The 13394-nt window shown below is 44.5% G+C and overlaps 1 protein-coding gene across 1 annotated transcript; it reads left to right on the forward strand.

The window, feature by feature from the left end:
• Positions 1-307: 307 nt before the first annotated feature.
• On the forward strand, positions 308-10826 carry LOC101841412 (granzyme A). The gene is made up of 5 exons (XM_021236130.2): positions 308-519; positions 4900-5047; positions 6495-6636; positions 8444-8716; positions 10322-10826. Exons 1-5 carry the CDS (start codon positions 441-443, stop codon positions 10472-10474), a joined length of 795 nt encoding a protein of 264 aa, XP_021091789.1. The 5' UTR covers positions 308-440; the 3' UTR covers positions 10475-10826.
• Positions 10827-13394: the final 2568 nt, after the last annotated feature.

Here is a 13394-nt window from a genome sequence, read left to right on the forward strand (position 1 = left end):
AGAACAAGAGTGAGTCTCTCACACGTGTCTGCTAGTGCATTATTCTAGATCATAGTCATTCTAACTGATATACACTTCCCTGGTGATTTCTGCGTCTGCTTGTCTGGCCAGCACAAACTTCTCTGAAGAAGTAGATTTTAGCCCATTTTTTAAAATTATTTCCTTTTAAGCACAATTTTCTTTTCAATGTTTTTAAAATTAGCATAGTCCCATGACTTCACATTTGCCCTTTGTGATAGGAGACATCTAACCCCAAAGGAAATAACTGCAGCTTACGAAACAAGTAAGTACCCACACCACAGATAAAACAAGACTAAACTTTCCAGTAGTAAAATACCAACAGCTTCTGCATAACACAAGGGAGAGAGGGCAGGAGAGCGGGCAAAGAGCTCTGTGTCTCCTGTATTACTAAAGCCAGCACCTGGAATCACACTCTCCAGATGGGAATGGACCCCAGCAGCAGGATGCCTCCTGCCTCCTTTCTCCCCATGACTGTTGTTTTCCTTCTCATTTCTGGAGGTAAGACTTGCTTTCATATGCTTTTTCCTTTTGCTCATGAGAAAGTAGAAATCTACATTGGTTTCATTTATGCTTAATATTATATATAAAGGGAAAGGAAGTGATAAGCCCCCCAATCATTTTTTCTTTTCTTTTTTTAACAATTTTTTTCATTTTACACAGCCAGTTCTCCCTCTCTCTCCCTCTCCTAACCCTCCAGTTCCCCCCTTCTTACCCCTCACCTGCTCCTCAGAGGGGTAAGGCCTTCCTTGGGGAGTCAACAAAGTCTGGCATACCAAATTGAGCCAAGACCCCGCCTCTCCCCCTATATCATAACTGAGCAAGGTATCCCTCCATAGGGAATGGGCTCCAAGAAACCAGTTCACGCACCTGGGATAGATCCTGGTGCCACTGCCATGCTCCGCCAACAGACCAAGCCACATAACTGTCACTCACATTCAGAGGGTCTAGCTTGGTCCCATACAGGTTCCCCAGCTGTCAGTTCAGAGTCTGTGAGCTCCCACTATCTCAGGTCAGCTGTCTGTGGTTTTCCCAATCAGGATCTTGAAATCTCCTTGCTCATATAATCCCTCCTCCCTCTCTTCAGCTGAACTCCAGAGGCTCAGCCCAGTGCTTGACTGTGGGTCACTACATCTGCTTCTGTCAGTTACTGGACGATTCTGTAATGAGCCAGCAAGATGGCTCAGTGGGTAAAGGTGCTTGCTCCCCCAATCATTTTTAATGCACATTTTGTCTTTGCAACCTAAAAGGCGTACCAACTTTTTTTAAAAGTCCCAAGTGTCTGAGGCGGTAATATGAAAGCATCAGCCACACCTGGTGACTCTTAAGAATCCAGACCTCTACCAAGTGGAAAACCGACAATGCCATTAAAGTAAGGATACACAGGCTGCCTTAACTGCCCTGCCAGTTACATAAGTACAATCAAATGCTCTCAGATATGTCTTACACCGTTTCGTTTCAAGGTTTTGTTTGTGGCTGTGTTCATGCCCAGTAATGGGATGATGAAGAAAATAACAGTATAGTGTAAAATAATCTCAACTACATGCATGCATGCATACACATACAGGAGCACACACACATGCACATGCATACATATGAATGCACAGAACAAATGACTGTCCTTAATAAAATGCAATGTCTGAGTTATCATCACCATTTCACACTTGGGAAACCAAGAGCAGAAAGGTTACTAAATGAACTGAGTGTGCAGCTGGTTAGAAACGCTGGACCTAAGCTCCTACTTCTGGTTTGACCACACCGTCAGAGCTGGAATGCTGGCACAAGACCTGTGCACCTATTCAAGGCCATGGTTAGACATGAGAAAGTCCATGGCTCTCCCAAAGCCACATGTAAATATTTAAATTGCATGTGTATGCCTTATTTGATTAGAGACGCATAGCTCTGTAAGACAAATGCTAAAAGAAAGAAAAGACTGTGTAAGAAGCCACGACTAGAGAGGACTGTGCTTCACAGTGGGAAAATACGGGTTTGCACTATGTGGGACTGTGTAAGGACAACCCTTTGTCATTATTAGTGGCTTGAACTTGGGTGTTTAAACATTATCACTATCATCTACCTGGAAAAATACCACCCATCTTCCATTGTAATTAATATTTTCAGTGGTGTCAGTTATGAATGAATGCCCGGGAATCATAGATGCTCTATTACTACTGTTTCTTTAGGTTCTGAATTTTTCTTTACTTTTAATATATTTACTAAAACTGCCACTACAGACAATAAACTTGCTATAGAATAATGTGAGTTTTTAAGGGCAATACCCCCAGTGTCCCACCTGTAGGAGGCATCCATGTGCAGAAAAGAAACTTCCTCCCCACTCTAGACTCCCTGTGCCCTGAGCTTTATGAATTGTCTGACATTTCCCACCTATATTTTGTTTTGTTTGGTTTGGTTTGGTTTTTACGAGACAGGGTTTCTCTGTATTGTTTTGGAGGCTATCGGTCCAGCCCGGCCTCGAACTCACAGAGATCCGCCTGCCTCTGCCTCCCGAGTGCTGGGATTAAAGGCGTGTGCCACCACCGCCCGGCATCCCACCTATATTTTGAATAGGTTATTTGATCTCTGTTAAGGAAGAATTCAAAATAAAATTATGCAGAGAGATCAGGAAAAATTGCAGAAGCTGTGGTAAACTCAACCTGAATGATGAAAAGAGCAACAGGTTAAGTCAGACCTTGAAAAAAATATATGTATGTATAATTTTGTTAACAATTAAAATGTTAAAGTCTGAAAGCATACTAAAGCTATGCCTCCAAAGAATTTAAACACAGTGGATTAACAAGCTCAATTTTTTAAATTTATTTTTATTTGTATTAATATATTGCCTGCATTTATGTTTGTGTGAGGGTGTCAGATCTTGGAGATACATATAGGCGTTAGCTGCCATCTGGGAGCTGGAAATTGAAGCTGGGACCTCTGGAGGAGCAGTCAGTGCTCTTAACCTCTGAGCCATCTCTCCAACTGCCAACAAGCTCAATTTCACATCACTCGATGGGATCCTTCCTTCTCAGGATTCCCAGCACACTGACTTGAAACCTACCTAGCCTCATCCAAAATCTTGTGTACCTTCAAACCTCCTTCAAGAGGACTTAACAGCTCCTGTCTCAGACCCTGCAGCTCCTCACTGATACCCGGGCCAGACACTTCTGAGCACTAGCATTGTCATCCTTTGTAAATGACATGAAGCAACAACCTTGCCTATCCATCTTCCTAGTGCTTATGGCCTTGGATGGAGAGAACTGTGTTCCATTCACTTCTGTTTTAACAGCAAATGTTCAAAAATAGTGGTGGGAAAATGGAACGATTGTGAATTAATTAGGAAAGAAGTCCTGGATTAGTTCAACAAAGGGGGTAGGGAGCTGTTGAGAGCATGTACACAGTTAAGTCCTGCACAGGACCCAGGTTCAGTTCCCAGCACCCACATGATGGCTCACTACCATCTGTAAGGGTGAGCCCACAATACTGTCCACGCCCCAAAGACAAAAAGGGGAATTGTAGGGGTGATCCCACAATACTATTCACCTCTACAACCATTACAACTCCAGATCTTGGGTACCCAATGCTTTCTTCTGATCTCCACAGATGTACATGCAGGCAAGACACTCATAAAATAATAACTTAAAACCTGTAATCAGCATCTATAAAGTGGAGGGTGTTATGTAATACAAACCCAGTGTGCCCTGGAAGATGGCTAACATGGGGCTCAGGAAGCCAAGTCATTGGGCTGAATTTCTTTATAGACAGATTAGCCCAACAGATACTTTTTCCTGTCCAGTCATTAAAATGCTAAGGTTTTGTTTTGTTTTACTTACATGGGTACATGTTTTACTAATAATAGATTTTTTTTCATTTGTGACAAAGAAGGCTCTTGGTATCTTTGCTTCTGAATAAGAGAGTAGAGAATTAGTTTCCATGCAAACTGGGTAGCAGAAAGTCTGTTTGAGGCTGGGGCCAAATCCTGGGAGGTCCAATCAAGGATGTTGCTAACCCAATCCACCCTACTCCTTTCCAGCTCTGCAGTTCATGGCCACGCGGTGGTCTGGGATGGCTCTACCATGTATCAAATGACTCTGCTGGTGATGACAGCCCACAGAGTCAACATCAGGATACATCCCTGCTTTCTTATACACATTTGCAGTCCTCTGCTGTTCAAAAGACCACCTGCCTCAGAATCAGGGTGCCTATTTAAGACATGTTTCCTGGCTCCAAACCATTCTCTCGGGTGGGTCTATGGCATGTATGGCTGATATACGGGCTGCAGGTTATTATCATGACAAAAGTATAAGGATGACCATGCAAAAAGAAAAGCATTCTACATATTTGTCATTTAACCATAATGATAAAAAATGGGTAATAAAAAAGAAGTGGGAAGAAGAGAGGAAGTAGGGTAGGGAGAAACAGGAAAGAGAGAGGAAGAAACAGAGACCACATGGCATAAAAATATAATTTAAAAGTGGGGATGTATACTTATAATAAAACTTAAAGCTAAACTCAGGCCTGACATGGTACATACCTGTAATCTTAGCATTTGGGAGGTGGAAGTAGGAGGAAAGTTAGCCTTGGCTACCTAACGAGTTGGAGGCTAGCCCGGGCTACATGAGACCCTGGTCTCAGAAAACAAACAAAAACAGAAGTCAAGCACTAAGCTGAGTTTAAGCAAATACTATGGACATGCATGTGTGTCTGGGAACACAGCCACGGGACAAATGTTCGAGCAGCAAGCACTAGCCAGAGCCTGGGAGCTTGATCCACTCCATTCTCTGGTGTGGGACACACAGCTAAGAATTTACCATTTTCTTAGCCAAGCTTCCCTGAGGTAAAGGATGGTTCCATGAGCAAGGATTTCACTCTCTATCGGTCTCTTAGTTTTTCCAGAATCCTGTAAAGGAATTATAGGAGGAAATGAGGTACCACCTCATGCCAGACGCTACATGGCTCTAATCAAAGGGCTGGGAATCTGCGCAGGGGCTTTGATCAACGAAAACTGGGTCCTGACCGCTGCTCACTGTGACCTGTAAGTCACCCCAGATCCTCTCATTCCCAATGTTGACTCATGGCTACCCAGTCCAAAGCTGCAATTAGTGTGGAATGGGGACAAAAGCGGGCACACATAATCGATGTTATGTCCTGTTGTGACATTTGCCTCACAAACAAGGGTCAGGTAGTGTAGAGTAAGACTGAGACGCACAATCCCACATCATCTAATCAACAGTATTGGAGCTGGAACAGCACCCAGCTCACCCGCCCAGTCTAATCACCCACACAAAATCTCTGTCATGATTTTCTTCCCCGTCTGGTTCATCAGCATTTTTACACAATCAGTATCAATCACATTGAGTGTCTCCTATGGTTATGTCTCGTCTTTTTCTCTGTCACTGGCCTTTTCCCAACTTAGAGTGATCCCAAGAAATTACTACTCTGTGTGAGAAAAAAATAGCAACACCCTATAGTTAGGCTAATGGTTTGCATCATTTTTCTAAAGGCAGGTGCCTCTTGTTGGTAAGCAATACCTGGTATTTCCTGTTCACTCTGGCACAAATTGCCTGAACCAAAGATCCAGCTTAAAATTATATATGAAGTTGTGCTGTGATACAAAATAAAACTTGTCAGGCAAGAACATCAGCCCGATTTGCACAAACGAGAAAGCTAGCCAGTGACAAACTCGGTAATTGGTGAGTGCCAAGTTGACCCAACGATTTGACACTGTTTTTCTCATTATCATTGGTTCATAGTAGTTAGCTCTAGTTCTGTTTGCTTCTGTATTTGTGTTTGGTGAGCGTGTGGTCTCTGTGAGGGTCTATGTACACATCCGTATGTGAGGCAGCAGGGTCTGTGGAGAGATAGAGGGTGTATATATAGAAGGGCTGTCTGTGTTTGTGTGAGTGTGTAATTCTTGGTTTCACTGCTTCACTGTAGAAGCATCTCTTCCTTCCAGCTCCTAAAAGCATGCCTTGGACCACCTTTCCTATTTTGAATACACCAGTAAGGTTTGCTATTTTCCTGGAGCACGTAAAGGCAAGCCCAAGCTATGCCTTTGGGTAGGATCTCTCCACTGGGTGTCATTGTCATCAACCCAGAAGGCCACTAAGAGACAGACTTTGTTGCACAAATCCAACGCAGCTGAAAACATGGAAAGTTCCTCCTTTACCACAGCAGAGCCCAATTCCAGCAGTTCAGTCACCACAGTGCCTGACCAGGGACGCCTGCTCTACGCCCTCTCCAGGCCATCCCAAATCACATTTATTTTCCAAGTCAGGGACTCCCTTCCTTGGTGCTTTCCCCTTGGGCAACTGGACTGTGTCATAACATATATGGAAGTCTTAGGTAGAAGACACCAAAGCCCTGGCCCTGTTTTGTACTTGTTTATAACTATGATGCCATCTGCAAACACTAAGGCTATTAACCCAGGAGCTGAGCTTACTCTATTCTCTTATTTAAATACTGTATGATTTTCTTCTCAGGAGAGGCAAGCCTCAAATTATCCTTGGTGCCCACTCTGCATCACAGGAAGAGAAACTTGAACAGATGTTTTCCATTAAAAGGGCAATTTCCTACCCATGCTATGATCCTGAGACATTTCACGGCGATCTTAAACTCCTTCAGGTAAATATGTTTAGATTTTTTTTGTTTTTCTTTCAAAACTTTTAGTAAACAGACAGTGTAACCTGAAAGCAATTACTACACGAGGTGAGTATGAGCGCGCCCACGTACACACAGACACACAGACATGCACACACACACACACACACACACACACACAGACACACACGCGCATGCACGGAGGCACATACCAATGCAAGGCTCCTTAGTAGGGCAGGGATCGAGCACTTTGCCCCTGGTGTTCCTTCCCATTTAGCTCAAGAGTTTCTCACAAATTCTTACTGTTACAGGACCAGGCTTATCAACCAAAGGCCACCAGAAGACCCCACAGGGAGACATGTCTGCTCTGACTGACACTCAGCAGGAGAGGTGGCCACTCTGGGAAACTACTGGGGTAGACTCAGTGAGAGGACAAGCAGGGGGCCCTCTTGGAGGAGTCAAGCTCTGCCTGGGAGTCTGGTAGAGCACTGAGGAACTGAGAACCTGCTGTGAACAGAGTGTTGCAGCAAGTGGGCTAGCTCTATGGTGAGGCATCATTATAGTCTTAGCCACCTAGATAGAAAGCAGAAGAGAGAGAGCAATGTTGTGATTGTAAGGACACTGCCATCCTGAATTTTAGCCAATGGGGTTTGGTCATTTCGGGGTTGTAGACAATGACATCAGTTTTTCTCTACTCAAACAACTACAGAGCCATCCTGTGATTGTTCCCTTCGATGGGCTCACCTTGTCTGGTACCAACAGTGTGTGAGAAAGTTGAGAACTACCAGGAGTTTAGGGACCACTGCTCAATGGTTAGTGCAGTCTGCCTACCTCTTGACAGAAGACAAGCTGTAAGTGGGACTTCCCCTAACGGTACTCAGTCTAGAGAGAGGCATACAGGTATACTACTGGCTCTGAAATGACAGTGTTCGTCTTATCCAGGACCAAGATAACATGGGAACACCAGTGAAGAGCAGGTGGTCAGGGAACCCTGCTGGGTACCAGGAAAAAGTGAGGGATGAGCTTTCTAGATAGGAAGAGCAGCATGTCTGGAATAGAATAGCTTGGAGGAAGAGGAGAGAAAGGGAGTTAGGATGAGATTTGGAACTGAGAGTGAAGCAGGACACAGACTACAAAGGCTTTCTAAACCTTGGTTAAAATTTGAACATTACAGGGAAGTGTTCTAGGCAGGAAGGTGATGTGACCAGACTCATTAAGAGTGATGTAGAGGGTCTAGAGAGATGGTTCAGTGGTCAAAAACACTAGTTGGTCTTCCAGAATTCCTAAGTTCAATTCCCAGCAACCACAAGACAGCTCACAACCATCCGTAATGAGTTCTGGTGCCCTCCTCTGAACAGCAGGGATACATGCAGACTAAACAGTATGTACATAATAATTTTTTAAAAGAAGTTTGATGAAGAACATAGGATGGAGCAAGACAGGACCAGAAGAGAGTGAGCAGAAAGGGCTCACAATTTCTCACAAAATTGCAAATGTTGATGGTGAACTCCATAAGCTAGAACAAGACTGAGCCCAGCGATTCTGCATCCTCCCCACTGTGGGTAAAGAGACAGATACAGGGCTCCTTTTGCCCCTGACAAGACTTGCACCTTTCGTGTCCCCATATTTCCAGCCTAATCTCTCCCTCTGTATTCCCAGAGACCACCAGCGCTGGCCCTCCCTGGTCACCCCTCATCCCTATGCTAATTTCTGCCTTGCTTCCTGGGTGGTGTGAAGCTGCTCTATCCCCACCCCTTGGTTTCTCTTCAGTTTGTGTTTCCTCCTCTGCCGACTTGTGTTCATGAGTCCATAAGCAACTCTGTGTTTTCAGCTGGATGGTAAAGCAGCTATAACCAAGGCTGTGGGAATACTTCACCTCCCCAAAAGAGGAGAGGATGTGAAACCCCACACCAAGTGTCATGTGGCCGGATGGGGGAGCACCAAAAGAGATTCTTGCAAGGTTTCCAACATCTTGAGAGAAGTCAACCTCACTGTGATTGACCGGAGAGTCTGCAACAATCCAGAGCATTACGATTTCAAACAGTTGGTGGACAACAGTATGCTCTGTGCTGGCGGCAGGCAAGGGGAAGACGATTCGTGCAGTGTACGTAAATGAAAATGTTTGGCCATCCTTTGACTCTGGGGGATGAAGGGTTTGGAGGGATCTTCTAGGAAGAACATGGGGAAGAGCTGTCATCGCTTTTATGTCTAAGGACCACTGCTTGTCCGTAGAGTGGTGGCACCATTCTCCATCACTTGGCAGACCCCTGGGGAGTGACCTCTGTTTTCTAATGGTCATTTTCAGGTGAAATGAGAACTAAAAATTTCCTGGGGAAAAAATAACCTAATTTTTTTGAAATATCAAAAGTGCCCTTCTGTCTGAGATGACTTATCGAGGGTCCTCCTTGGAGAAAGGCATATTTGGGACCCCATCTCAGGCTTTCTAATTGCCCCAACAAATGTCTTCCCCTGGCATACTGAACAAGAGAGAAAACACATAAAGTTTTTAAACTTTTTAAAAGGACAGCAATGTGCTTGCTGCAGAGTCTGAGTTTGCTCCCCAGACTCCATATAGAAGGAAAGAATCAACTCTCATAAGTGTCCTCTGACCTCCGCACTATGGCACATGATCATGCACACATACAGAGAGACAGAGAGGTTATAGTTATTATTATTTATTAATCTTAGTTCATTATAGTCATATGTCAATTGTTAATATTTACAATTATCTAATTTAAAAAGAGGACACTGGCCAATGAAAAGAGACATATTCTCCCCTTGTCTTACCGATAGAAATGATTCTTCACCGGGCAGTGGTGGTTCACGCCTTTAATCCCAGCACTCGGGAGGCAGAGGCAGGTAGATCTCTATGAGTTTGAGACCAGCCTGGTCTACAAAGTGAGTTTCAGGACAGACTCCAAAACTATACAGAGAAACCCTGGCTTGAAAAGCAAACAAGAAAAAGAAAGCATCAATGAGTCTTCACTGCTACAGAACCTCCTTTTGAAAAGGGTGGATGACTGGAAAACATAGGAACCCGTAAACTAAAAAGCCCCTACATAGGGCTGGCAAGTGATGGAGAATACTTTTGTTTTGTCTTTCACTTTGAGAATCTCTTCTTCTTGATTCATTTTCTCATTTAGTTTTGTTAGAGTTTGTGCAGTGTGAATATTAATGGGTTTCATCATGAAATTTTTACTCACACACACTCTCTCTCTCTCTCTCTCTCTCACACACACACACACACACACACACACACACACACAAACACACAAACACTGTGTTGCCCTCTCTGTTCTCCCCCACCTGCCTGCCAGGTCTCTTCCTCTTTCAAACTCTCTCCTTCTGTCATGTTATTCCTCCCCTTTGATTGAGTTTTTGTTTTTGAGACAGGAACTTACATTGTAGCTCAGACTAGCCTGGAACTCACAGTAATCCTCCTGCCTCAGTCTCTCAGTCTCAATTTTAATTTAGTTTCTGCATATAAGAAAACAATGTGTTATCTGTCTCTCTGAGTCTTACTTATCATCATATACTTATCTAGTTAAAGGAAATTTAAAATTTGCTTTTAAATCAGGAAAAAGAAATAAAAGGGATGGGTGGGTGGGTGGGTGGACAGATGGATGGATGGATAGGTGGATGGATACAATGATTAATAATTATCTTGGAAAAGCACCATATTTTAAAACACTTTTCTTTCTGTTCCAGGGGGGATTCTGGAAGCCCTCTGATATGTAATAACATTTTCAGGGGTGTCACTTCCTTTGGGAAATGTGGTGACCCCAAGAAACCTGGTGTCTACATTCTCCTTACAAACAAATATCTCAACTGGATACAGAAAACCATTGCAGGAGCCATGTGACACCATTCCTTGGAAGCAGACCCCCGAGGTTACCACTTGAAGAGATCAAGCAAAGGGGCCTGAAATGTCACCTATGCCAAGAAGCACTTGCCAGCCTTCCTAACTGCTCTACCCACAGCCTGTCTAACATGATCACCAGCCACATGCTTGCCCTGCTTTGTCAGTCACGAAGACTGCAACTTCGCATTTACCTCCCTCTGTGACAAGAGCGAGCCCTGAGAAGAGGGGCCTCGGTTCAGAATCACTTTGCTTTGCTCAGAAAGTAGGGGCTGATGCTATTTAAAAGAAACCAATCCTGGGGAAAAGCCAAAATATTCTCGGCTCTCCTAAATACAGTCCCAAATACCTGTGACCTTAGAGTGTGTGTGTGTGTATGTGTGTGAACTTTTTATTAATTAAAATACACCCAAAGTATTCCCTCTCTCCATTCCTCCTAGCTCCTTCCCACCTCCTCTGTCCCCCAAATCCATGACCCCTTCATATCCTTTTCAGAAAAGAGGAGGTTTACAAGAGACAACAGTTAAACAGGACAAAACAAGACACAGTAAAACAAGGCAAGAGCTTTTATATTGAGGCTGGACGAGAAAACCCAGTAAGAGGAAAAAAGTCTCAAGAGCAGGCAAAAGAGTCAGAGATACACCCGCTCCCCATTAGGAGTCCCACAAGAACACCAAGCTAACAGTCATAACATATATACAGAGGACCTGGTGCAGACCCCTGCAGGCCCTGTGCCTGCCATTTCGCTCCCCGTGAGCCCATATGCACCCTGCTTAGTTGATTCAGTGGGCCATGTTCTCCTGGTGTTCTCCAATCCCTTTGACTCCTACAACCATTCCTTGACCTCTTCTGTGGAGTTCCCAAATCTCCGAGAGGAGAAGCCCCATAGAGATCTCCAATTTAGACTCTCTCTCTCCACATACTGTCTGGCTGTGGGTTTCTGTATTCACTCCCATCTGCTGCCAGAGGAAGCCTCTCAAATGATGACTGGACAAGGCCCTGATCTGTGAGTGTAGCAGAATGTCATTAGGAATCATTTCATTGGTTTTATATTTTACTTTATTGCCAGTTTGTTTGGTTCTACCCTGGGTCTCTGGGCTATGCAGTCTACAGTTCCTAGCCATGCAGGCAGTATAGGGCATGGGCTCCCTCTAGTGGGGGGGAGCCCCAAGTTAATTCAAACATTGGTTGGTCACTCCTACTTGTTCTGTGACACCTTTGCCCCAGCACATCTTTCAAGCAGAGCAGATTGTAGGTGGAGAGTTTTGTGGCTGGGTTGGTTTCTCTTTCCATAGCCTGCAGAGTACCTTCTCATACCAAAGAGACTAGAATGTAGGAGTGAAGGCTCCATGTCTGCACCAGCTTAATTAACCTATCTGTTAAATAAGTTCAGTGGAAGTTGTCATCGACAGCGCCCCCCCTCCCCACCCCCCATCAGTTTGCAGAGGGCAACTTTCTGTCCTAGCACCAGCCTGGGTTCTTTTTTATTTAATTTAAATTAGAAATGTGCGTGCTTCACATGTCAATCCCAGCTCCCTCTCCCACCACACCTCCCTTGTCCCTCCACCAGCCCCCACCCCCATCCCCGGCCCAATCCCCACATCATTCCCCAGTGAGGGTGGTACCCTCCTTGGGGGGGATCTTCAGAGTCTATCATTTCATCCAGGGCAGGACCTAGGCCCATCCCCATGTGTCCAGGCTGAGAGAGCATCCCTCTATGTGGAATGGGCTCCCAATGTTCATTTGTACGCCATGGTGAACACTAACCTACTACCCAAGGCCCCAGAGATTTCTGAGGCCTCCTCACTGACACTACATTTATGGAGTCTGAATCAGTCCCCTATTGGCCTCTCAGGCATCAGTCTGGGGTTCAAGAGTTCCCCCTTGTCCAGTCAGCTGTCTTTGTTGGTTTCACCAGCAAGGTCTTGACCACTTTGCTCACCACTCCTCCATCTATGTCACTGGGTTCAGTTCGGTGTTTAGCTGTGAGTCTCTGCTTCCATCAGTCACTGGATGAAGGTTCTAGGATGGCATATAAGGTAGTCATCAACCTTATCATAAGGTAGGGGCTATTAATGTAGTCTCTCCACTATTGCTTAGTTTACCAGTTGGTGTTATCCTTGTAGATCTCTGGAAATCTCACTAGTGTCAGCTCTCTCCTCAAAGCTATAATGATTCCATCTATTATGGTATCTCTCATCCTGCTCTCCTCTATTCTTACCTCAACTCAACCTTCCTGCTCCCCCATGTCTTCTTCTCCCCTCCTCTTATCTACCTCTCTTTTTCCTGGTTCCCTCTCCCCTCCAACCATGTTCTCAATGTGCTCAGGAGATCTTGCCTCATTTCACTTCTCTGGGGTATAATGCATATCTCTTGGGAATCTCCCTGTTTCTCAGACTCACTGGCCCTGGAATTGTAGGCTAACACTCTCCTGATCCATGTCTAAAATCCATATATGAGTGAGCACATACCATGTTTTTCTTTTTATGACTGGGTTACCTCACTCAGGATGATTTCTTCTAGTGCCGTCCATTTGCCTGCAAATTTCAGGATTCCATTGTTTTTCCATCTGAGTAGTACTCCATTGTGTAAATGAACCACATTTTTTCTATCCACTCTTTAGTTGTGGGGCATCTAGGTTGCTTCCAGGATCTAGCAATTACAAATAATGCTGCTATGAACATAGTGGAACAGACATCTTGTATGAATGGACATCTTTTGGGTATATGCCTAAGAGTGGAATTGCTGGGTTTTGTGGTAGACTGATTCCCATTTTCCTGAGGAATCCCCATACTGATTTCCAAAGTGTCTGTACAAGTTTGCACTCCCACCAGCAATGGGTGGAGTGTTCCCCTTTATCCACATCCTCTCCATAAGCTGTCATTGGTGTTTTTGATTTTAGCCATTCTGGCAGGAGTAAGAT

The sequence above is a fragment of the Mesocricetus auratus genome, unplaced genomic scaffold (genome assembly GCF_017639785.1).
Source record: "Mesocricetus auratus isolate SY011 unplaced genomic scaffold, BCM_Maur_2.0 Super-Scaffold_100020, whole genome shotgun sequence".
NCBI lineage: Eukaryota > Metazoa > Chordata > Mammalia > Rodentia > Cricetidae > Mesocricetus > Mesocricetus auratus.

Bases quoted from the DNA above. Each gene is read 5' to 3' on its own strand.
- LOC101841412 (XM_021236130.2), top strand. From the start codon at position 441: ATGGGAATGGACCCCAGCAGCAGGATGCCTCCTGCCTCCTTTCTCCCC. The intron at 6,637-8,443 runs GTAAATATGTTT...CTGTGTTTTCAG, and splicing joins GCGATCTTAAACTCCTTCAG to CTGGATGGTAAAGCAGCTAT. The intron at 8,717-10,321 runs GTACGTAAATGA...TTCTGTTCCAGG, and splicing joins GGGAAGACGATTCGTGCAGT to GGGGATTCTGGAAGCCCTCT.